At 39.2% G+C, this 24812-nt stretch overlaps 2 protein-coding genes across 4 annotated transcripts; both read left to right on the forward strand.

Moving 5' to 3' along the window:
• Positions 1 to 9844: 9844 nt before the first annotated feature.
• Positions 9845 to 15931, forward strand: LOC139102934 (probable methylmalonate-semialdehyde/malonate-semialdehyde dehydrogenase [acylating], mitochondrial). The gene is made up of 8 exons (XM_070657143.1): positions 9845 to 11271; positions 13104 to 13173; positions 13295 to 13494; positions 13587 to 13665; positions 13977 to 14344; positions 14476 to 14904; positions 15076 to 15354; positions 15489 to 15931. Exons 1-8 carry the CDS (start codon positions 11239 to 11241, stop codon positions 15588 to 15590), a joined length of 1560 nt encoding a protein of 519 aa, XP_070513244.1. The 5' UTR covers positions 9845 to 11238; the 3' UTR covers positions 15591 to 15931.
• Positions 15932 to 16141: 210 nt separating this feature from the next.
• Positions 16142 to 24729, forward strand: LOC139102936 (uncharacterized). 3 transcript variants are annotated; one of them, XM_070657145.1, is made up of 4 exons: positions 16142 to 16571; positions 17537 to 17989; positions 18348 to 18763; positions 20673 to 24729. In XM_070657145.1, exons 2-4 carry the CDS (start codon positions 17548 to 17550, stop codon positions 20874 to 20876), a joined length of 1062 nt encoding a protein of 353 aa, XP_070513246.1. In that variant the 5' UTR covers positions 16142 to 16571; positions 17537 to 17547; the 3' UTR covers positions 20877 to 24729. The 3 variants fall into 3 exon arrangements, with proteins under 3 accessions (XP_070513246.1, XP_070513247.1, XP_070513249.1); XM_070657146.1 differs by lacking the exon at positions 16142 to 16571 and adding an exon at positions 16580 to 16834; XM_070657148.1 differs by lacking the exon at positions 16142 to 16571 and adding an exon at positions 16580 to 16823.
• Positions 24730 to 24812: the final 83 nt, after the last annotated feature.

Below are 24812 nucleotides of genomic sequence, written 5' to 3' on the forward strand. Positions count from 1 at the left end.
GATATCTGTACAGTTCTAAAATAGCGAGACTCGAGAGAACGTAGCAAAAAAAAAAAAAGAAAAAAAGAAAAAAATAAGCGATGCGTATTAGACGTAGCTTAAATAAAATCTTGCTCCGTGTATGAAGTTGCATTTAACTTTTAAAGTTCAAGGAAGTCCCTCTCAGCCTCGTAACGCGCACCTCGCTCAAACGTATTACGTGTTGCAGAACGCATTGAGAAACCAGTTTTCTATTTCGAGTTTTGAAACACCGACCCATTAAAAAAAAAAGAACACAATTAAAATTTTTTTTTTCTTTACGGCGACGAGAAACGTGAAATATTTCGCGTTGTAAAAGAGTCGAGTACACGCGGTTCAAGCGCGATCAAAGTGCAATTTCTCGTCGAGCTCGCAAACCGTGACGTGTCCGGTTTCGTTGGCAAAATTTTCAGGCGTCGGATCATATTTTTTTTTTTTTTTTGCAATCACATGTTTACGGAATAAATTTGCATGGCGTTAATGCCGAGAGAAATTCCACTCTTAGAGCGTAAGACGCGCCCGAGGAGTGGCAAGGCAGCCTTTGTATCGCGATATCATATTCGCGGTTAATTTGCATACAACAAAAGAGAGCAAGGTATTACCTAGAGGCCTCGGTATGCCAATATCAGCTGCGTCTCAAACCGGACCCATTGTGCTTTCAGTTCGACGCTGTTTACACTGAAGCGCGCATTACGCGAATAAGTCTTTTTCGTAATAAACTCGTAAAAAAATCGGGGAAATTTTTTTCCAGCACTGGTTCATCATCGATTAGTTATCCGCTTTCTCAATATTTCCCTTCACTTTAATTCTTTAGCTTCTCTCTAAACCGATGAATGACTTTATCGCAATATATTATCACCTTAGAGCGAAATGCAACCCACTCGTATTACATTTGATCCGCGTGAATTCACGCGTACGTAATCGAAAGAATGGAGGAAACTCAAGTCCGTCAAATCGAAAGACAAGATTCATTACGTTTTGATTTTTGTTTGTTTCGAGTAATGCGAGTAGTCAATTTTTTTTTTTTTTTCCTTCTTTTTTTTCTTTTTATCACATTTGCAGATATTTGATACAGTGCTGCGTCACAGCATAATTTTTCCACTAATCGATAATGCACGAGCGTTCGTGGACGCGCTCCGGTAATCCATTATCCACGTTATGTTATCACGATAAACTTTCACGCCATGATTTCGTAATCGCCGTGGAACCGTAGGATTGCGGATAAAAATAAATTAATTTTATATAACTGTCAAATCGCAGAGAACGTTCGCAATAAAGAAAAAAAAAGAAATATATTTTTTTATAAATATATATATAAACGCAATCTCGGAAAAATCTTTCTTAGAAAAGAAACAAGTCTTCTCAAAAAATATTTTTACAGCGTGCCAAGTCAATATGCTTGCAAAATTACAAAAGTTGACTTTGCCGCGGCGCGTGTTGATTCTGACATAAATAATGTGTAAGATATTTGTAAAAATTATGCGGGAAGAGGAATCCAATGTAAAGAGAGAGAAAAAAACATGACGATAAAAAGGGAAATCTTTATTTAAAAATGATTCTTGCAAATACTACCGCGAATTAGTAAAATTACAATACGATGATCATAAATTCTCGCGTAATTCTACTAATAATATAAGCATAATAAAAAGCAACATAAATTGTGATTAGAAGGGTCTCATTGTGCGTGTAACATGTTGTAAATTTATATGCGCGTTCAGCTCTCGTAATAATAAAATTCCTTGTTACGCAAAATGGCATATATCAATGCGGGGAAATAAGCGAAGTAACTTTATCCGTGTATAATATTGTCTGTTATATGTCTACGATAGTAATTTCGAAGTGTCGTATGTTATTATTACCGCGCTGCAAATAAGTCCGCTGTATTACCTTTATTTGATGAGATGCAAATAACAGATTAAACGCGAGGCGCTGTTAAACAAATGTTAGGCGTACGCATCATCTGTACTTTTAATTATACTTTTAAATCCGCGTATTAAACGGTGTAAAATTGCTACAGCTCGTCATGTGATTATTACACGTGACATTTCGTCACAAATAGGACTTGGGGTAGCATTAGCATAATATGTTTGTCGCGAGTAGCCTTGTCCCGCGTGTCCACGCAGATGAATAAATGATAAAAGCTACTTTGCCTATGATTTATATCTAAAGCGCCTTATTTTCAGTACACATTGATTGTCGATTTGTATTTTTTTATTTGTATTTTTTTTTGTATTTTTTTTTCTTTTTTTTTTTTCCTCAAATATTTGTTACGGAACACAATAGTGTCTCTTTCTCTTTTTATTTCTCTCTCTTTGCATTGTGTCAAACACGCGACGAGCCTTTTAATCACGTCAACGACTCTAATTGCTCCGTTTCGATTGCGTGAAAAGGAAGTGCGGCTAATGCACTTTCGATTGACGTGAGTGTTTTTCCACTGGATAACCGGCGATACGCGACGCACCCAACGTTAGCTTAGCAATAACATCGGTATCAATAAATGAGGCGGCCACGCTTCGCGATAAAAAAAAAATATTAAATACGCACATTAATATCTCGCTCCGCCGGAAAATCATTTTCCTTTCTCGACGTTGCGTATCTTTATCGTATTGTCCAGCACAAATACGTGTTCTATCAGGAGCACATTGTATTCGAAAGATTACGTTTTATCGTGAAACATTTTTCGTTTTTCAAAGGACACTTTTATCATCACTCGGATTTTCTTCAAACGTTATTTTGCTTTTGATTTTGATAATTAAAAAGATTTTTCGATATTATAAACTAAAGATCATAACAGTTAAAATTATAATAAAAATACGAGGAAGTGAAAATTATTTTAATGGCATCGTTTTAAGTAAATTTTTACGTTGAAGGTATTTTTTAATGAAACTACATTCACGTATTGTATATTTAATAGTCAAGTTTAATTATTAAAATTTAATGTTATCGCGTCTGTAAATTTTGGGAAAGAAAATTGTATCCATATGACGTTCAACAATCGGAGTAATAAGAGTAATTTACTAGTCGCCAGTCAAAGCCATTTACTTCTGTCTGTTCAAAAATAAAACGCAGACAACTACGCGCCACCCTAGCGTTACTTCGTCTTCGGTTATGTGCAGTCATTGTGTATATCTGATGTTTCCGGTGGATTTTCCCCTCGATGTTTGCATGACACTCGTACCCAGCATTTATGGCACCGCATCTAAACGCTCCTTTCGAGAAAAAGTATTTCAGCAGCGCTTAGCAATAAAACGCACGTTTTCGAAAGCGAAAGCTAACACGCGCAATTATCATAAATCTCGTTTCAATTGTGTAATTTTCTCGTTTGCACGGCTTAAGCATCAGAACATTACATTTATTTGCTCCACTGTATCGTATTCACTTAATTTTTCTTTTAATTTTAAACAAGACGACAATTAAGAATTTTAAAGGAGTTTCTCGCGCAAAGGCTTTCTCTCCCCGCTTTACGAAAAGATCGCGGGCTCGTTTAGGCTTTCAGACGTAACGCAGCATCCCGCGAGAGAATCGAGAATCCGAGTAGATTAAAAAAGAAAACTAAGAGTACCGGCACGGCACCGTTTATGCCCCGTAAAAAGCTACCTGCGCACGTAGACCTCGAAATGTATCCAAATATCAAAGGAAAAAAAAAAAAAAAAAAAAAGGTGTTCTTACCTGGCTCTCTTTGCGTCACCGGCAGTGAGATTTTCGCCGGGGGCCACCCGTTCGGAAATCGAGCACGGCAGGACCAAAGGCGCCTCTTCGCCGAAAGAACAAGAAGAGAAGAAAGTTCGACCGATAAGTGGCGCGCAGCTTTCGAAAGCGAAAGTCTTCTTCCGCGCGCTTTCTCGCGCGCGTTTACGCGACAAAAACATTGGGCAACCGGATGCTGCGTAGCCCTGGCCACGAAAAATCCGCCGAGCTTCTTCTCGTCCCTCGGCTCTCTCGGCCTGCCGACCTTGACGAGTTTCGCGGCTCCCTGATTCTATTTTCAAATCGCCGTGCCGCACGCGGAGCGGCGGGTCCAGTTAGGAAGAACGCGTTCGCCATTTTCAAATCTTTTATTCTTCTTCTTCTTCTGTTTTTTTTTTTTTTATCTTCTCGTGAATTCTTCCTTCGGAAAGTCAAGCGAGAATCTTCCGGCTAACATAAGATATTCTCGGTCTATCGTTGCTATCGAAATTCTTGTTACGTTACGAATGATAATGTTATCCTTGAAACGATGTTCTTTTCCATTTGATATCAGCAAATAACTTTCATTCTTTTCTTATGCGTTATACTCGCGTGGAGAAAGAATAAAATAAGTTCTCGAACGCGGAGAGAATGCCGGAAAAATTACTTAAATCGCTTCTTATTTATTTTATAAAATAAATATCTACCTCGCTGCTGTACGTCACGTTATGCCGAGCGTATTATATATTTGATTCAAGATTACGGTTTTTTTTTATTTTATTTTTAGCCGCCGCGTTCTTACGAATTTTTTTTTTTAACGGATAACGCTTTCGCTTATTACGGACATTGTGTTTTGTGTGAAAGCGCTAACGATGGAGCGACGTGCACGTTAATTGCGCGGGGAATGAGAATTGGATGTCAAGGGCCGCTCTCGATTTAACGTTTTGCACGCTAAACGCCTATTGTCACTGACATTTACGAGCTCGCTTGTAACGTCGACGTTTTTTAGGCCCTCGCGTTTACACGCTCCCGCATACGATGGCGGGAATCGAGACGATTAAAGTTCGAGTCGGCGGAGTTTAATTGGACGATCGGAGCGAGTAGAGGCGCACAGTAACGAGGAGGTAATTAAGCAATTATTGTTCTACAGTATACTCGGGCTGTTCTGACCAGCGTAGCACCGCCGACACGAGCAACTTATTACGCCAATTTCCGAGCTGCTGGAAAAACTTGGCCATTATCGCGAACAAAGACGAGAAAGTAAAAACATATTTTTCACACTTTTACTCAAGCGCGCTTGATAATTTATTGCGTTAGCGATCGGTCGTGCGAGAGGCATCGCGATGTAATTAAGTTGCACCGAGAGGCGTAAAAATCTTCCGAAATGCGTGTGGCCGGTCGCGGTGCGCGCGAAAGGCTGAAAAGATCGGCGAGAGCCGAGCCGAGAGGAAAATGACGGGGCTGAAATATCGAGAGGCGGTGTGGCTCGTCTGAAAAGGAAACCGCGCGAGGGGCAAAACCTCCCGGCTCGGGCCCCGAGTAGACCTCCGCAAGCATGTGCTCTACGGGACGAGAGTTATATTGTGCGGCGCGGCGTGAAAAAGTCCGCGGCATATGCGTGGGCAAACAACGCCCGGTTTCGTGCGTGCGCGCGGCGCGGGATTGCGTATACGCGCGATAGGGGAGCAGCTCCGCGGTGCGAAATCTGCCGGCCGATACGAGATAGCACGTAGAATCGTATTTCGCAATAGGCGCAGAAGCGGAGCCTCGCGTTCAGCCGCGAGCTGACAAAAACGGTTAACGCCACGCGGTTGGCAAGCAGCCCTCGTTGGCGTAAACTTACTCCTCGCCGCTGTTAAGACTTTCGTGGTCCGCGATTGTAACGAGTCGCGTTTGAAAGTCCCCGCGTACCGTGGCGTTGAAACGAATTCTCTGGATTAACGATAGTGATAGCAGCGCGCGGACCGGTCTAATAAAACGTAGACTGGATTGCGCTCGGCTCGGTTTTTTCGGAGGGTAGGCGGGTCGCCCTTGAACGCTCGATAATATATATCGCTCGCGAGGCATCTGCGAAGATTAAGTTTTATTTACAGTACGTATTTACGTTGGAGATAAAAATGAAGTATCCCGGCGCCTCTCGCGGGGGCCTGGTGCGTGCCCCGTGTTTCTTACCTGATCGAAATAGGAGCGTTACGACGTTTGGGAACGGTGCGCGAGCGTGTGCGAATTTGTAGGCTCCCAGGAAGGCTATAATTACGTTTCCTACCGCGTATAATGCGAATCGCGTGTAAATGAAGAATCAGGAATGAGTCACTTAGTTTGCAGAAGTTGAAGCGACTTCGTTAGTAGGTTTTGCTCTTGCAGCTCGTTACGTGCAGCCTATTGTTACAGACGGCATTTACATCGCATTAGTACGACGTACGAGTAAGCGGTCCAAGTATTTTAATAGAATATTTCGATTAACCAATCATCCTGCCATACCGTACAAATAATGTGTAATTTTTTTTTCTTTTTATTTCAAAAAACTAACAGCGACCTTTTAATTTTTCTTAAACGCGACTGGCGGCGAAACTGGCGTCGCGAAGCTGAACGGGAGGGTATTACTCGCCGCGGAATACACGTGGGCGTTACGATAGTTGGAAAAATAGATCCGCGTACGCACTCGTAGAATGCTAAAAATACAATGAGACTGCGAGCCGTAGCAACGAGCGATTCGAACGCGCGAAAACTTCCAGGCCTCGCCCGTGCGTTCTCGATTGAAGTGTAATTTCTTCCGCGTCCATATACGGCACGCGCGGCAAAGTGGTTTAATCTCTTACAGAAAGGCCATTGAATTGATTTTTGACGCGCTTAACCGTACTTTGTAAAATTAACGGGCGCAGCCTCTGATCCGCTCGAACGCGTCAAAATATACCGGTCGATCGGAGCTGCAATTATAATTACAAATACCACGATTTTTTTTCCCCCTCCGCGCGCGCGCATTACTCACCTTGATGATCCTATTCTCAGAGCGCAATTACGGTATTCATTTACATGTTCCATATTCGCCAGTTAACCGCGCGTGTAAATACGCGGTTGTTGAGAGAGATCGGCCGTCGTCGGTGTCAATAGGCGACATTTTCGTTTAAAGTATCGCGCCGCGTTAATCGCGCGATGAATACCGCGTATCAATCTGCGTGCTTCAATTAGTTTGGAACGCCCGGTAATTGGCACTGCACATCGGCTTTGTGCGGCGCGCTTGGTACCGGAAGACCATCTATGCGTTCATTGTTACCTCGTGATTTATAGCTAACAAGCGTCCCGCTATCGATATTTATTGCATCGTGCCACAATAACGCGGCCGCGATCAGGTTTGTACAGCTCCATTTTGTCCCGCCCGTTTCGCCGGCGGTCGAAAGTTTCGCTTGAATTCAATTCGATAATAATTCAAAGGTTTTTAATTAACAATTCACGCCGCGTGCATTCGTCTCGACGCTCGATTCCCTCCGAGGTTTAGAAATACAGGCGATATTTCAGCAACGAGGCTGTATTCGCCGTAATTAAAAGAATCTGGTATTTAACAGATTGGCAGATGCCGGTAGGTCGATAGGCGGCGGCGTTTTTCGCGTAATTAAATGGGAGATAAGATACACGCGCAGATAAGATCGCGAATTCGTTCGCTCTGCCTCCTGCAGGTGAGGCCGCGTCTTACCTAGGAACGAGAAAGAAATGTCCGAATAATGCTGGAGTCCGAAGCCGTTAGGCTAGCTCGCTGATTGCGAGTGCTATAAATCGACTGTGCACGCGGGGTCAACCGGACCCCGGAAGACGGTGTCTCTCATCGCCGACTAGGGATTAAGGCGAGGCCGCGACGCTGTGCGCAGGCGAACGTAATAAAAGTCACCGACGGGGACGTTCCCTTGATCGTTCTCCAAAAGGTGCCAGTCGCGCGTCACGGAGGTTGCGTTCTTCGCGCCGGGTTCGCCAGTCGTCGCCGTAATGACCTTGAGGCCGGTTTCCCTGTTCCGCATTCTAAAAATATTTAGCAGCGCGGATAACTCACCGGGATAAGCCGGCCGCCGCCGTCTTTTAGGATCGCAAATTGGAGAAATAATTACACTTCAACCTCCGCGTTTCCGTAATTACGTATTCGCGAGGTAAATCGTTGTAGTAACTGTCGGCACGGAGCCGGCGATTAAAAGCCGAGCTGTTTCGAAACGATTAAAGCTTCGCGTTCTAATCCAATCTAGCTGTTAATGCGCTTTAATACGCGTAAATAGAAATATTATTTTTTTTTTTTAATCTACATTTATTTAAGCGACACAATTTTTATTTCTACCATTGAAATCTTAACGTTAAATCATATTAATAATAGATAAATTACTGATAAAGGGAGAATATTATCAGTAATTTCGAGGTTATCGAAATTTGATAACAATAATCAGTATCGAGTAGTTAAGAAAAAAAACTCGACGATATATTGTAATAAGAAGTGTACGTACATAAAAATAAGATATGAGTCCGTAAATTTTTCCATAAAAAAAAAAAAAAATAGGAAATCTCTCGATTGTACAATTATGAAATTTATTTACGCGAAATTATTTATAACGTCCGGTCTAATAATGGATAATTACTTTCGTAATGACCTGAGGTAACCGAAGGCTCGGGGTCAACGACGACGACGAATTGAACTTGCAAATTTCTCGCCGCCAGTAGCCAGTAGCTCGCGAGAGAAAGAGCGACTTTTAACTCTCATTGTGTGTTTGGACGATCGCCAAGAATCTTGAGAATCTTCCGCGGACCGTGTAAACGTCGCGAAACGCGTTTCGTACGTCACCGACTGGCTCGTTGTTTTTCGACGTCACAAGCCTCGGATGATCGTTAGATCGCTTCGCCGAGTTGCATATTAAGACTAACTCGAACGCGTGTATTACAGTGCGGTACTTTCGCGATTTATATTCCGTCGGGTATTTTTATTCGTGCGGGACCAGCCGCGAAACGGTCCGCCGGAGCGGATCTCGAGATTACGAGTCCGCCGTAAGTCTCGTGCGGAAATTCGCGTCTTTGAACGGCTGAAACGATGTTTCGAGCGAATGAATTGCGACACCGAAATTGTCCTTCTCGATCGAAGGAAACGAACGATCGACGTCGCGGATCGGCACGAATGTACGTGCACGAAACGGCCGCGCGCCTCGGAAAAACGCACCTGCGGCGCATCGTGCTGCGTGCCGCAGCCTCTCGCACCGAAATTTCGAAACGCTCCCGTCGTCCTCGGGCTGGTGTCGTCTTATGGCATGTCACGCGTCTTACCCACGTGCATTATTATCGAATTACCAGGTGTCTTGCAACACGCTTTCGTAATCGGGCCGTTTCGTCGCGCTGAATATTAAAGCCGGTGTTACGCGAGAGCGACGCGAACCGTTTTCGTGTCCTGTCCGCGAACACGCGAAGCAGGAGTCCTCCTACGTGCACGTGCACACGCTCATTTGTGCAATTAATGCATACGCAAGAACCGCATAAAACTTAATGCCATTTCCACATATTAATTTCCCCCTCCCCCCCCCTCCGCCGTAGCGAGGAAAGTCATATTCCGAGAACAATTATGAATCGTCGAAGGAAATAATAAATATTAAAGCCATGTAAAATTAAAATCATTACGAAACAAGCTTTATTTCACCGCAATAAGCAGTTACAACTAAAATATAATATATTATCAATTAGGAATAATAAAAAAATAACAGGATCCGACAAGGTATTTGCTTTTATCGAAAAAAGTATGATTCAAAAAGTAATCAATTATTGCAGAAACAAAAGAAATAAAAAAAAGAAACATGACACACGATATCCCGTAGTCAATCTTCGAAGCATTCTCTACGCGATCAGCATTATAAGAATTATTTTCTCGTTGACAATCGGATCGCACGTGGCTGGTCGACGGCCCACGTATACGTTATTCGATCGCACACGTGCGTGCGTACGTGATCCCTTATCGTCTAGCGAGAAATATATCGATATGAATTATAAATACTCGCGCATAAAGGCGGATAAGCCGTAAATACGACGCTTACACAATTGTCATGAACTGTCCGCTGTACGTGAGGGCTCCTACGTGTGAGTGTAGGGAAGAAGAAAAAAAAAAAGAAAAAGGAAAAAAAAAAAAACTTTCTACTCTTTGTCTAGGATAGGTGACGAACTTTCACGTTCGTCTCTTTATGGGTTCGTTCTAGAATCGAAGCCTCTCCAAACCCGAAATCTTCGTTTCGTTCGTAAAATGCGTACGTGCTCGATCTACGAATCGAAGAACAAGTACTTCGCCGCGGCTGAAAGATCTTTTACCGATCCTCGTACGCAGTCCTACATTTTATTTCTCAGCGATAGCAAGACCCGCATGAAATTAAACGATAATATCATTCGTCGCGATATCTAATATCATCGATTTAATTTATCTTATTAATTTTTATCTGCGCGCAAGGAACCAGAATGCGACCATATTAAATGCGTGCGAATATGTAAATTTATCTTAGCCGCCACCCATCGATACGGTTAGATTAGATCGATCAGCGATAGCGACGAGCCTCGCGAAAAATATCCCGTTTATTAAGCGCCGTTGTTTCGCGCAGGGAATTATTATAAAAACACCAAAGAGGACGCGGATTCGACGCGCATCGCATTGCAGTCGCGCGGAATTAATCGTGGGAACGTCGCCGAAAGGATTAACGCGATACGCCGAGCAAATTGTTATTCCGACAATATCCAATTTGATAAAGCAACTTGATTAGGGAACTCTAATGGCTTCGGCATCGTTCTCGGCAAAGCGAAACGCAATAATGACGCGTGGAAAACAACCGTGTACGCGCCGTATTTCGCTCGCGGCGATCGGCGCCCGGCGAGATTATCGTCGCCGTTATGTCACACGGCGACCTGACAACCGACTCCCGTTTACGAGAAACGCATATTTCGCCCCGGTGCTTTTCACTTTTCATTATTCCGTTCGACAGTTCGCGACCGCGATGCGAAAACGGTGGACGCGTTCGGTTGTCGCCGTTCCGGAGCAGGATTCTAGCTTTCTGCACAATTATCTCGCATTCGCGATCTACGAGTTTATCGTATATTTATCTTGCATGGTACTCGAGCACCTCTAATTTCATTATACATATATATATACATAATATATATATGTAACATTCGGATATCGATCGTATTAATTTTTTCAAGTGATTATTTTAATATCATTAATTAAGCGAGCGAAGCGAGAGAACGTGCGATCAGCTGACTATTGATAAGACGCCGTGCCTTATCACCAGCAGAGCCATCTTTGGACCGACAAAGGAAAGCTCGTGTTATATTATCCGACGGTAAAGATCGTGTTATCACTTTCATTACCAGCGGGTAATTACAGCTGCGGGCTTCTCAGCTGTTGATCCAAAATGGCGTTCGGCTGTACGGGACGTTCCAAACAAACGTGTACTACCTTGTCGAAAAACGTCGTTTGCTCAGCGAGTTAAATGCAGGGTCATCTTTTCCACGTGAATCATTCAGTTCCAAGCCGCTCCGTCGTACGTGTTGACTGATAGCATGGTGCTCCTCGCTAGAATCGCCAAGTATGAGGTATGAAAGTAACGACGTCGCCGTCGCGTCCGAAACGCTGACGGCTGATCGTCGTTCTTGCTCTCCGAAAATTCGCCTCGTCGCGCTTGCAGCTTGCAAGCTGCATTTAAACCGTGTTCACGCAGGAAATCGGACCATCTAGTGGATATCCGACGAACTGCGAAAGCTCGACTTACCGCGAAAATCGATCCCGAAGATTCGTGCTTTGATACTTTTTTTTTTCTTTTTTTTTTATTCCGCTGGTAAACATCTAAATCTAAACGATTACTTTCGCAATCGTACCGGCGAATATCGAATGTCCTCACGCATCGATTCAGATATTTGATCTTGAATTGAGATGTGATAATTGTTTTTATTTGTTATTATTATTATTCTTTTGGTTTAATATAATAATAATTAACTGGATCGCTCTCTAAAAATATACAAATGTTATCGAAAAAATATCACGGTTTTTATTATGCCCGTGAGCTATGAATAAAAGTAGTGAGTTGATTTGCAAGTATGTCAGATGCTAATTTATTAATGATATGTCACTAACAACGTTATGTGCACAGTTGTTGGCGCATGTCATAATTTTTTTTGCGCTACAATATTCTCGATCTTTTCAATCAAAATTCTTAGATATATTAATTTATTTGTAATTATTGTGTTGTAATTAAATTACAGACATTAGCATTTTGGTACGATAAATGTTACGTTTAAAAGAAAATCTTCGTGTGTGGCACGATCAAACGTGGTTTCTGCAAGCGTTATCTCGCCGAGCACACTTATCAACAATTTATGATCGTACATAACAACCGAGACATTTATAATCCGATAACTTAGAAAAACACGTTTAAATGTCAAATATTGAAATTGATTGTAAAATATATTTTTTTCCCCCAAAAAGAAAACAGTTTTTATTCGAGGTTAATAATTATTATTAATTTTTTAAATTATATATTCTTTTTCTTATTTTATATATAATGAGTTTAATATTTAAAAAACTCTAAAAAAAATTTAATTATCTGCATCTTTGGATTGTTTTATTTTATTAAATTAAAATATGTTATATTAAATTTAAGGATGCAAAGTTTTTTTTTTTTTTATTGTCTTGATTGTTTGGGATATATCAGGGTGTTAATAAACTTTACGAAGTGACAATTGTCAAATTGACCAATTGATCCTCACGACTATGACGTTTGTAAGGGGAAAAACACCATTATTAATTTCTGGCGCAGTAGAGCTTTTTAACTTTGTGTATCATACACGATGAGTTGCCAGCAAAAAGCGAACGGTCATAAATTTATTAACCTGCAGGTATTATCATGTAAATTTGCTTGTCATTTAACGGTATTCAAATACATGGAATGACGTAGCTTCACTGACTTATCAATACATATTGATCATACGGTCGTACAATATGTATAATAAAATTACAGAAAAAAAAGTATCGTAAATTCGTTTTAAATATAAATTTTTTTAACGTACGTATATACAGTTAGTCATAAAAAACAACGCACACCACTTTGGACATAGGAACAAAAAGCTCAAATAATGTAAAAAGGCACCGCCGACTTTTAATCATGTATGTAGACTTTTATGACTAACTGTATATACTTTTATAATACATACAATATATTATATATGATTTTATACAATTTTTGTTAATTATACTTGGCTCAGTAATCACCAATTAACTTTTGATTTGATTTAATTAATAGGATATTGTTGATATCCCAATTTATAGCAAGTACGTGTCATTTCATTGATTAGCGTATATAACAAATAATTGATACAAAAATACGAAATATAATATTTTAGGTGTATCAATTAGTAAAAAAATATTCCAGGCACGTTTTACCAGATCCTATAGCAATGCCGCTTCAACGGTTAAAATGTACATCGATGGACAATTCGTAGGTAATTATCGCTGCAAAAATTTGTCATACAAAAATTTAATCACATATTTATTATTTATGAATTTAGAATTATTCTAAAAAATACCCAAGAATGACGTTGATTAATCTAAATTAATTTTCAGAGTCAAAAGGTACCGAATACACGGATGTTCATGATCCGGCGACTAATCAATTGTTATGTCGTACTCCAAAATGCACGAGAGACGAAATGGAAAGTGCGGTGCAGAGTGCACGAAAGGCATACGAGACGTGGCGACACACCAGCGTGCTAACGAGACAAAATTTAATGCTAAAGTATCAGGCTCTCATTCGCGAGCACTCGGTTAGTACATTAATTAGCGGCAGGAAATATTTTGTGCTACAGTTTTGTTGTATTTAAATATTTTGTTTTTCTTTTTATCGCGTCACTCGCAGAAAGATATCGCGGCGAACCTCGTGAAAGAAAATGGTAAGACGATGGCCGACGCGGAGGGAGATGTGCTCCGAGGTCTTCGTAAGTATATCCCGTTGAACAGTCACATAAATTATCATATAAATTAACGAAGCTTCAGTTTAGTATTTCATTCGTCGCTCCTTAATGATTTAATCAAAAATGTTGGATGACAATAATGAGACAATAAATAAATATGAGAGGAGTTAATTACCTTGATGCGCGCAGGTTGCTTTAATTATAATTTAAAGGAAACGGTCACGTTGAAATTGCGCAAGATGCAATAACGTATTACTAATTAAAATTGTAATTACACCCGGTGTTTAATGCTCTCTTCCGTAGATATCGAATTATTGTTAACTAAACAATTTCAGAGGTCGTCGACATGTGCACCTCGATCCCGATGCTGCAAATGGGCGAATCCTCGGCCAATATCGCTACGGATATGGACATTATCTCGTACAAAGTGCCTCTCGGTATCACCGCATCTATTTGTCCCTTCAACTTTCCTGCCATGATACCGCTTTGGTCGTTTCCAATATCGATCGCGTGCGGGAATACCGCGATCCTGAAGCCGTCTGAACGGGTACCAGGTGCGTCCATGATCCTCGCTGATCTCTTCACGAAAGCCGGTGCCCCAGCTGGCCTTCTAAATGTAATACACGGCCAGCATGCAGCCGTAGACTTCATCTGCGAGCATCCCGACATTAAGGCTGTCTCGTTCGTCGGTTCTGATCAGGCGGTAAGTGAATGCGTAAAGCGGAATCAGAAATCGGAATTATCTTCTATATTTATTCGACATTCGCCTCGTAGTCTGCGGTTTTTAAAATTGTTCGATAGTGCAAATAATAAAAAGACTCTTTATTTTTTCAGGGCAAGTACATTTACAAACAGAGCAGCGCGCACGGTAAAAGGGTGCAATGCAACCTGGGCGCGAAAAATCATTGCGTCGTTCTACCAGACGCGAATAAGAACAAAACGTTGTCGCAAATCATCGGAGCGGCTTTCGGCGCCGCCGGGCAGCGATGTATGGCACTCTCGGTGGCTATTTTTGTGGGCAAATCTAAGGAGTGGATACCCGAATTAGTGGAAGCGGCGAAAAGGTTAAAGGTAAACGCCGGACACGTACCTGGCACGGATTTAGGACCTGTCATATCGCCGCAGGCAAAACAAAGGATCAGCGAGCTGATAGAATGCGGCGTTAAAGACGGTGCGAAATTGGACCTTGATGGAAGAGGTGTCGTCGTGCCCGGTTACGAAAACGGGAACTTCGTCGGACCCACGGTGTTAACTGACGTTAAGGTAAAATAGTTACGCTAATTAAGAAATTTTTTTTTTTATTTTAGTTCTTGTAAATTAAAATATAAATTAGAAATTTAGAAAAGTTTTTACACGAGTATTCGTCGACGATAAAAAATTTTATATCTTAAAAAATTTTGTTATTAAATAATTTATTTGAAATTTACGTTGCAGCCTACAATGAGATGTTACACGGAAGAAATATTCGGCCCCGTTTTGTCGTGCATGTTCACTGATACTACCGATGAGGCTGTCGACATCATTAATAAAAACCCGTACGGCAATGGCACGGCAATTTTCACGACAAATGGCGCGACAGCCAGGGCATTCGTAAACAGAATCGAAGCCGGCCAAGTTGGCGTCAACGTTCCCATACCCGTTCCTCTGCCGATGTTCAGTTTTACTGGTAACAAGGGCTCCTTCCTCGGCGATATAAACTTTTATGGGAAACACGTGAGTAATCTCGCGTGTCTTAATTATAATAAATCATATTTCTAACTTAAAAAAATTTAAATCACAATTATTTACGAAAAATAATATTATTGCACATTGCGTGCATATTATATATTTTTCTAATTTTATTTTAGGGAGTGAACTTCCATACGCAAACAAAGACTATAACGCAATTGTGGAGATCCGATGATGCTACCAATATCGCATCGTCGACGGTGATGCCGACTATGCAATGAGACTGTATTTAGATCTGATTGTTCCGGCTTTGTGGTAAATTTACTTATTAATTAATCATATGTCTATCTTTATCTTACTTTTTAAATAGATAAAGATAGAAACATGTTTAGATGGGAACTAAAGGTAATGCACTACTTTACGTTATACTCAACATTATTATGTTCTTTTTTATAAGTAAGAACATAAAACTTAATTCTGCGATTTATTACATGGTTATAAACTATGTCTTCCATTACTATGTACAAATCTGTTCCTATAAGTGTTAAGCATATTTTTGTGGCCATAATAGGTAGATATATACTTTTTTTTATACTGCAATAAAATGTAATTTAAATATAAATCCTTTATTTATGCCAAGAAACAAAACTTTTATGGCATTAAGTAGAAAACCTTTTAACATATAATGTATATAATTAAATAACAAATTAATAACTTTTATCCCATTGAATGCATGTTTGATATACAAATATCTCGTTCAACCTCGCAAGTGCAGTACAAAAAAAATAACAATTTTAAATTTAATTTAGGTATCTTTAAAATAAATTCAAGTAGCATAAACTGTCGAATGACAATCCGCAGCTTTGCTTTTATTGATTAACTCTCGCTTAACAACTTGTACGTGCGAGTCGGCGGTCGGCGAAAATACGCCTAAAATTCGATGGCATAAGCCGAAAGAAGTTCATGGTCGACACCTCCTGATTCGTCCTTGAACCCCCTGGCCCCGCGGTACCCGCGCGGACATTCGTTCCTCGGCGATATTCGAATCAACTTCCGGCAATCGGGAGGAAAATATGCGTCGACGCGCGCAACCCCCCGTCGTCGTCGTCGTCGTCGTCGCCGACGTCGAGCCGCATCTGCGCATTTTCCAGTCGAGTTTCCCTCACAGGCGAGGTTCTGCCTGTCCCGGATTGTCGTGTATTCGCCGACAGGCCAGCCGGCAGGAAATCCAAGGGAAAACCCACAACCACCGTTCACATATCGTGAGTACATCGGCACACTTGCCATCGCATACCAATCGCGGCCTTATCTAACCTTTATTTTTGTTTCCTTTCGCGAGGGTCAGCTTTATCCGATGGACAGATAGACGCGTCGAGAATAATTTATCCGTCTACCGTGAGAGGCTATTGATGTTTTATCGAATTTCTTCGCGATTAAATATTCGGCGTGCGTCAACGCTGGGAATTATTAATTGAAAAATATTGACGCTGGTCTCTCTCATCAGCTGAAGCACGGTAATTTTTCGGTAATTTTATTTTTTTTTGCCTCTTTCTTTTTACACCGTCGGTACTGGCTACTGGCTTAAACGGAAACGTAATTGACCGTTTTGGCTCTAATTTCTGGCACGTCGTGTTTATTAGGCAGACTTGTACTTTATCACGATGACAAATAGCGTTAATGTTACGACTACGAGCGTACTTGTTGCTATATATAATACTATAAAAAAGTACAATTTGAATACGTTTTATGATTAACAAATTTTTAATTTAAATATAATATTTAATTACAAGGATTTTAGTTTCTACGTTTAACATCTTTGAGCTCGATATATATTTTAGATGTTGATTTAGAAAATATCTCACTCAGATATATTAGGTATACACTCTGCAAGATATTTTTGTACAAAATAATTGTAAAATTTGAAAGTTTCTGTCGCTTATAATTTTTTTTTTTCTTTTTTATTATTATTTAAATTTCTCGTATAAAATTTACGTTTAATTTCCGTTTTGTTTGCAGGATGTAAATTCAATTTATATGCTGTAAATTGTTGGTTTATTTCTTCTCCCTCAATAAAACTGAATATTTCGATTACAGTGCAGAATCCCGTGCTGAATAGCCGCTCTCGCGAAAATAAATACGAGAAATCGTTTAACTGACAGAAGCATATATCTCCGGCCAGCTGGGGTATCGCCGCCGTGTATCTCTAACGAGATCTCTATTCCGACAGGTTGGATAATTATGTACAAAACGGTGCGGAAAGGTGATGCCAGTCTGCAGTACACGATACTGCCACAGACAGATCAGTTCTCGTCCGGCGGATTCCCGCAGGCTTCCGGCAAGCCACGGCCGAGGATCATCAAGTACACGATGGCGACTATAATGGTGCTGATCATATTGTCCTGCGTAGCCACGCCGTTTCTGATGAACCAGAATGATCACAACCTCTTCGCAAGCACGATGCGAGCTATCAGCCGAGCGGAGCCAGTCCGGAACACGTCGCGAAACCAAACGAGAAGCGTCAGCGAAGGTAAGAGCAGAGGCAGAATTTCACCTGCCACGACATCGGCGATCGAAGTGACAAGAAGAAAAGACCTCGAAGACGGCACGACCTCCTTCAACGCAATTCTTCGGGGTGAGAAGGAAGAAGAGGAGACAATAGTCGATGATGCCACTTTATCAGGTATTGTCTTGTTCAAATTTTCAAAGAAAATCTTGATAATTACATGTTAGTAAAATATTGCAGTAGTTTTTAATATTTTGATTGTAAATAATTTTTTTTTTTTTTTTTGGCTAAAACTTTCCTCTGTTTACTTGCTTAAATTAAGACGAACATTATGAGACCGGGCACGAAACTTAATTTCTGCCGGAGAAGTGATTCAGTGGGTTGTGATAAAGCGTACAAACAACGGGTGTAAAATAAGATTTTCAGCTTTACATAAATGTATATATAATTTATTTAAAACCTCTGTTGCCGATATCACACTTGACCTAACATCATCGTCGATTGCGTAAATATACAGACAATTTTCTCTTTTCAGACACGTCGGAACTCAGCACACAAGTGATTTCGAGCATAGAAACGTCGACAAGGGACCGTCAAATGGCAACAACTTCCGTTCCACCGGCGACGACAATTTTTTCGACGTCGTCGACGACGTCGAAGGCGTCCCCGGGCGTTACGACGGAAGACACAAAAGTATTAAGCACACCTAAAAAGCTGAAAATGCCGAGAGTAACTCTGAAGCTGCGGGAGAACGAGACTATACCGCAGATGTACGTGAAGGCGGGAATAGCCTCCTACAAGAAGGGTAACATCACCACCAGCGTCCTAGCGCCTCGCCTGAGTCTCGAGGGTTTGATATTCAAAACGCCGGAAGGCACGATAAAACCCTGGTCTCAGAAGTGGTTCTTCGGCGAGCCCTCCGATTCCGACGTCAAGACGTGGAAAGTGTTTGTAAGTGCTCGTATTTCTTGATCGAGCGCTCCTACGTTCTAGGGGAGTTGCGTTTAAGAGGATTTGGAGTGCCTTGCATTTTGATAAAGCGTATCGATCACTCGAATCACCTACGCAAAAACTGCTAACTCTTCACATCTCACTTTTCCAGTTCCGAAATTGTCTCTCAAATCTTCCTTGATAAGTTTTCTTTCTTTTAACTAATTTTATGTATTTTTAACTTTAATTTGCAGCTTTCATCATGCCATTTTTGTATACATTTTTTTTCTTTTTTCTTTTTTTTTTTTTTTACGTTTTTAATTTTAATGATCGCCCGACCGCCAATTCAAATTTTCGCGTCCTGCATAAATATTGATCGCGTTGCACCAAAGATATCTAAAACTGAAGTACTCTGTCCGATCGATAGGCAGAGCATGTTCGTGAATCTAAAAGCGGACGAGGAATTGCTCGGAGCCTTTATTTTCCCCCGCGTGTTTCCCATCGGGACACCACTCGTACTTTTACTTCCTTCCTGGGGAATTGTAGGACATGACGTTTTATAATGATTTCTACATTTTTTACAATGCCATATTTCATATTTATATTTATATTTTTGTATGAATATATAGATGTATATTTCTTTCCTTTTTTTTTTTCTTTTTTTTTTGCTTCGCTTTTTTTATCTTTCACATTTTCGCGTAAACAAAGTTACACACAGAGGAGAAAGAAGTTGCTTTCTTGAAACGTCGACCTCGCTGGCCAATCAATATAAAAGCCGCGTGTTCTCCCTTAAGCCGATAATGCTTACTCGTTGCCTGAAAATGCTTGCGCTGCATTTAAAGATTTTTAGCGAACTACAGAACGTAATTAGGGAAAAGCAATCGCGTAAAACGTGTTACGCGCTTATGAAAGGATTGGAAAGGTAATAATTTTGCAAAAAAAAAAAAAAAAAAAAAGTTTTTACTTTTGCTGACAGAATATATTTTACAGCTTCAATAAAAATTTATTCACTAAAAAATACAATTTTCCTGTTAAACATACACCGTCGGGAGAAGCGATTTCTCAACGTTTTTACTGAAACTTTTTCTTTTTTTTTGCAAAAATTGTTTTTTATTAAATATTTTCCCGTGCTCGGCTTTTGCATGTTTCAAGCTTTCGCTTTTTCATGCCATTATTAATGTAAGCGAACTTATTGAGCCAACAGCCACTGGTTAAACAAAATTTTATTATTTCACCTAATTTTCATAAATTGTGCACGCTGTGTAACAATGCGCTCTATTTTACAATGCATCCTGCGCACCACAGTTACGAACAAAGTGTTCAATTTACGGTGGAATTATTATTTTTGCTACAAATATGTAGCTACGAATTGTGTTTTAAGAAAATTATTATATAACATATTTTCCTTATGCCCTTTCAATTTAGCGAATTGATCGCAAGCATTCATATGCTTAGTAATTACATCTCGATTGAAATATTAAATCAAATTCCGTAAACGACAGACGCAAATAGCTGTTCAGACGGGGAGGCTCAATGGTATTAAACGGAACACTATCGTGAATTCCGTGCATTACGGGGTGCACAAATCAGAATTTCAAGCAGGTTATTGCGCCGATGGCCAACGGGAGTTGGCGAAAACGTATTATCATGCACGCAAACCAGCAGGCTGGTTTCAACCTAATAGCAAATTAAAGCAGTCGGTGAACAATCGATCTAAAGAATATTTTAATAACCGTCAACATGAAAAATTGCAAGATGTTTAAAAAAGAAGTATTCAATCATTTTAGAATAAGACTTCTTTAATGCATAAAAAAAAAAAAAAAACAGCAAGGTCCAAAAAACTGATGGAATAATGCTTCTTCACTTATCATTAAGCGTCACAGATTAAAGATGTTGGCTTGGAAATAACGTTGCTTCATTGAATTTGCAGGCCATGAACCATATCCCGATGATAACAGCTTATGCAATTTTCGGAGGAATGTGCGTAACAGCGTGTGGCCTCACCCTTCTGATGATCCACGTGCAACGTAAGGCATTCAAACGCGCAGGAAAGAACGTCGAGGAGCCAGAGATCGACGAGCACGAGTCGACCTTGTTGGGTGCAGAGGGCCAAGAGACCGAGGAAAAGGAGTAATCCCGGCGACGAACACGACGCACCCGTACATAGCGCGCGTAAGACTTGCCTATTTTTACAAACACACGTCGGTTAGGCTTAGGCGTCTTCCACGTCAAGAGATAGAAAGTTGATAAACGTAGGCGAGAGGAATTTTTTGTACAACGTAGCCAGCTGTAGAGAATCGCGGTACAAATGCACGAACAACGTGAACCGTTCCGCCTGAAACGAGGTAAGAATCTGCATTCATTTTCTGTTAAACTGCCTACTGCGTTGCTGTTAAATTCACAGGTTCATCTTTGCCACGGTGAATTTTTTTAACGAGGCTTCTTACGAGCAAAAACAATTCTGCCGTACGACCGTTAACGACGTTTTCGTTAAAGTGTCTGATTATCTTACTGATATTAAGATATTTTCGTTAAAATTATGGCGACGGACTGTTTATATGTTGGTCACAGTTATGCCATAGTTCGATTAGAGACATGATTATGTAACGATACTGATATAGAATTAATCTTGCGATACTTGGACTTATGTAAAGATATTATTGTTATTTACAGGTTTAAGTTTTGCCATGAGGCACGGCAGGTTTTACAAACCCGCCATGACGGGCGCACAATTGTGTATGTTGAACAAACTATATATATAGTATATAAATATATATATATAGAAAGAATAAGAAAAAGAATAAAAAAAAAATAAAATAAAAAATAAAAAGAATAAGAAAAAAGTACGTATCTCACTGGCAAGTTAAGGAGACCAAAATTTATAAACTATTTTTAAAAAGTAGTAAATTGTTAATATACTCTTTTTATAAATTTCTTTAAAAGTTCCTATAAAATTACAAATTTGATTAAGGTTAAAAAAGAAAAAAAGAGAAAAGGGACACTTTCAAAATTATAAATCTGCAGTTTTTGCTCAAAGAACTCTGTGCAAAGAGACGTGCAAAAAATTGAAAATAATTTTACATAATAATCAATTTATATACTGCCGAAAGGTATTAACCAAGAGATTTAGAAGAAAGTTTTCAAACGTAGTGCGCGCATTAGTGTGAAAAAGTAAATGTTAAAAACGAGCATATCGCAAGGCATCTTAGAATCAAGACACGTTGCCGGTGAACAATTTTGAAACCTAAAAAAAAAAAATAATGTCTCCTTAATTCGGCCACCTATATTTGCTAAACTTTCTATAATGTACACGATATACGTATATAAATACACGATATACGATTATAAGGTATTATATGTGTGTCATCGACTTTTTTAGAATCTCGAAAAAGCAAAAGTGCTTTTTTAACTTTCTGACGCCGATCGAATTCTATTTGCGTACAAAAGTAGCCGTACTGCCAGCTACAATAAAGGGCCCGCTTTCTAGCCCCCGTTTAATTAAAAGTGATGTTTGATGAACGTGCTATCAGGTGTATCGTTTAATCGATACCCGCACGCCGTTTACTCAGTGATATCTGTCGCACGGAGAAACGTAATATCATATTTTGCAAAATGTAACGAGTAGATTGACGATATCGAATGCAATACTTCCAATGGAAAGTACGCCAGAAATATTTGTATAACAGAAATGTTGAATTAATCGCGAATCTTGCGTGGTAACTGAAAGTTTAATTACTGGCAGTTTCGTCAATGTATCCTTTTCGATAAAACGACATTTATGTGACGGCAGAATCAGGACACAGAATTGTTTCATGGAATTGATATATATTTTCGTATAGATTATATCTTTTACGGAGGAAAATTAAACACTTGTGAGTACACATCGTGCTCGTTAATATTGTCATAAAAGAAATATGTCGCAAAATATTAAGTGCTTAAAAATATAATGTGTCTACGCTAAATGGACATGTTAACACTGCTAAAGTAACATTTTGAAAGGTGTAATAATCTCTTGTCTAATATTTACAATTATTACTTTACATGATTTAACAACGTTAGAAACTATTTAATATTTATGTTAATTAACTTTTTATTTTAACTGAAATTTGACAATAATTACGCTTGACAAATTTTTTAATAATTAATTTTGCTTTTTCTTTTAACGTAAAATTTTAATTTTTTAAACATTGTCAAGCGATCTAGAATGGTACCGCAAAACGAAACTCAACTATCCGAGTTTTGGTAAAGAACATTCCGTAAAATTGACTCCAAGAGTCAATATCACCATATTATTTCATTCAAAGTAAAGCGCACAAGATAAAATTGTGACGATATTAGCTATTCGATAAAGAGAAATGTTTGTGCAAGCACATAAAAAAAAACTATTATGTATTTATTACACAATGACGATAACAAGAACTATCTAACTTGCAAGATACTTATTGTTTTTTAAAATCTGTTTTATCACTAAATTATTTCTACAGTAAACAACAAGATTGCAAACCCGCAGTAAAAATTATGAATAAACTGTAATTATTACGTTGCAAATTAATAAAAGAGCGGGAAAAATTCAGTGAGGGATATTTAAGAAATAAATAAGAATTTAAAATTTGAATGACATATTAATTATTCGTAATTTTTCATATATCAAACTCTTACAATATTTATTCAAGCACAAACTGCGATATTTATTTGCGGCACTTTCAGAAGCTTATAGTTTATAAAAATTATTTATAAAGCACCTACCAAATAATTAAAAAAGAAAAAGAAAAATATACTCACAATATAGAGACAAGAACATGTATTTATCTAAATGTGATAGGTCGGTTTTTAGAATATCTGTTTGAGAATTAATGAAAGAAAATTAAAGCTCAAATGAATAATTTTCAGAACCTTCGTCGTTTCGTAAAAATTGCATAAAAATGGAAAAGGATTTATTCTAGATTTGACTGTGCGATTTTCGAAAGACAAATGTCCCGTGGACTTTGCGTCGATAAACAGCAGTATGCACTAGCTAGTAGAGCATATATACAAAAAAAAAATAAAAGAAGAAAAATGTTCGATGCGTTTTTGAAGGAAACAAGAGTTTCATAAGTGACACAATAGCGTTGTAGCCGAAGAGAAAAACGGTTATAGTTTCTATTTTAAAGATTATATTTTTTTAACTTTATTAATTTTTGACTTCCACGTATATATACATGTAAAAATACATATATATATGATGAAATTGTAATGGATTATTGTATATATATATATGTATATATACACGCATACTTTAAACAGTTTAAATAAAACTGTGTGGCGCATTCGATCGCTTTAATTTACCGGCGCTAATTGCAAGCTTAGAAAAAACAATCACGTGTACTGATTTGCATACAAGATTGTTTACAAGGCTGCTGTGTTAAATTATTATGTGACGGTCCATATTGGATCAACGCTACGCGGTTTATATAAATTAACTAACTTAGATAGGCCAAAAATAATTCCGTATATATATATACATATATATATATTATAAACATTGTATATGCGCAGATTCGAAGTGTCCGCTAAAAACACTTATGGCAGATGACGAAATTATTAATTTAAATTTAATTAAACTAAGGATAGCGAAGAAATTTTCGTGACGGCAGCAAATAGAAATCTTATTTATTAGAAGAAACTGATACACGCGCGCGGATATATTCGAACGTTTTCGCACGTTCAAATATATTTATTCTATTAAGAGTTATCGAGCAAAATGTGATTTTTCGCGAGGCGGATAACTAATATCGATCCGCTAAAACTCCACATATGTGCTAATCCGCCATAATCCTCCTCGGACACCTCGATCCTACACGTATGTCTACGACAATCACGATGCGGCTTACCGATCGTGGTCCGTTTATTATTGAGAATCGAATTGTTAATTGAAGTTGGGGAATGGACTAGCTCACGCCTAATTAGGGCCTATAAATGTATACAGACAAATAAAACATTGAGAAACATTTCCAGTGTTCGCGTTCGAGCGCGGCGATTAATTTACTTTTAAGCTGCTTTATGTACATTTCGATTACCGTCTGTTCTTAAT

The sequence above is a fragment of the Cardiocondyla obscurior genome, linkage group LG05 (genome assembly GCF_019399895.1).
Source record: "Cardiocondyla obscurior isolate alpha-2009 linkage group LG05, Cobs3.1, whole genome shotgun sequence".
NCBI classification, from domain to species: domain Eukaryota; kingdom Metazoa; phylum Arthropoda; class Insecta; order Hymenoptera; family Formicidae; genus Cardiocondyla; species Cardiocondyla obscurior.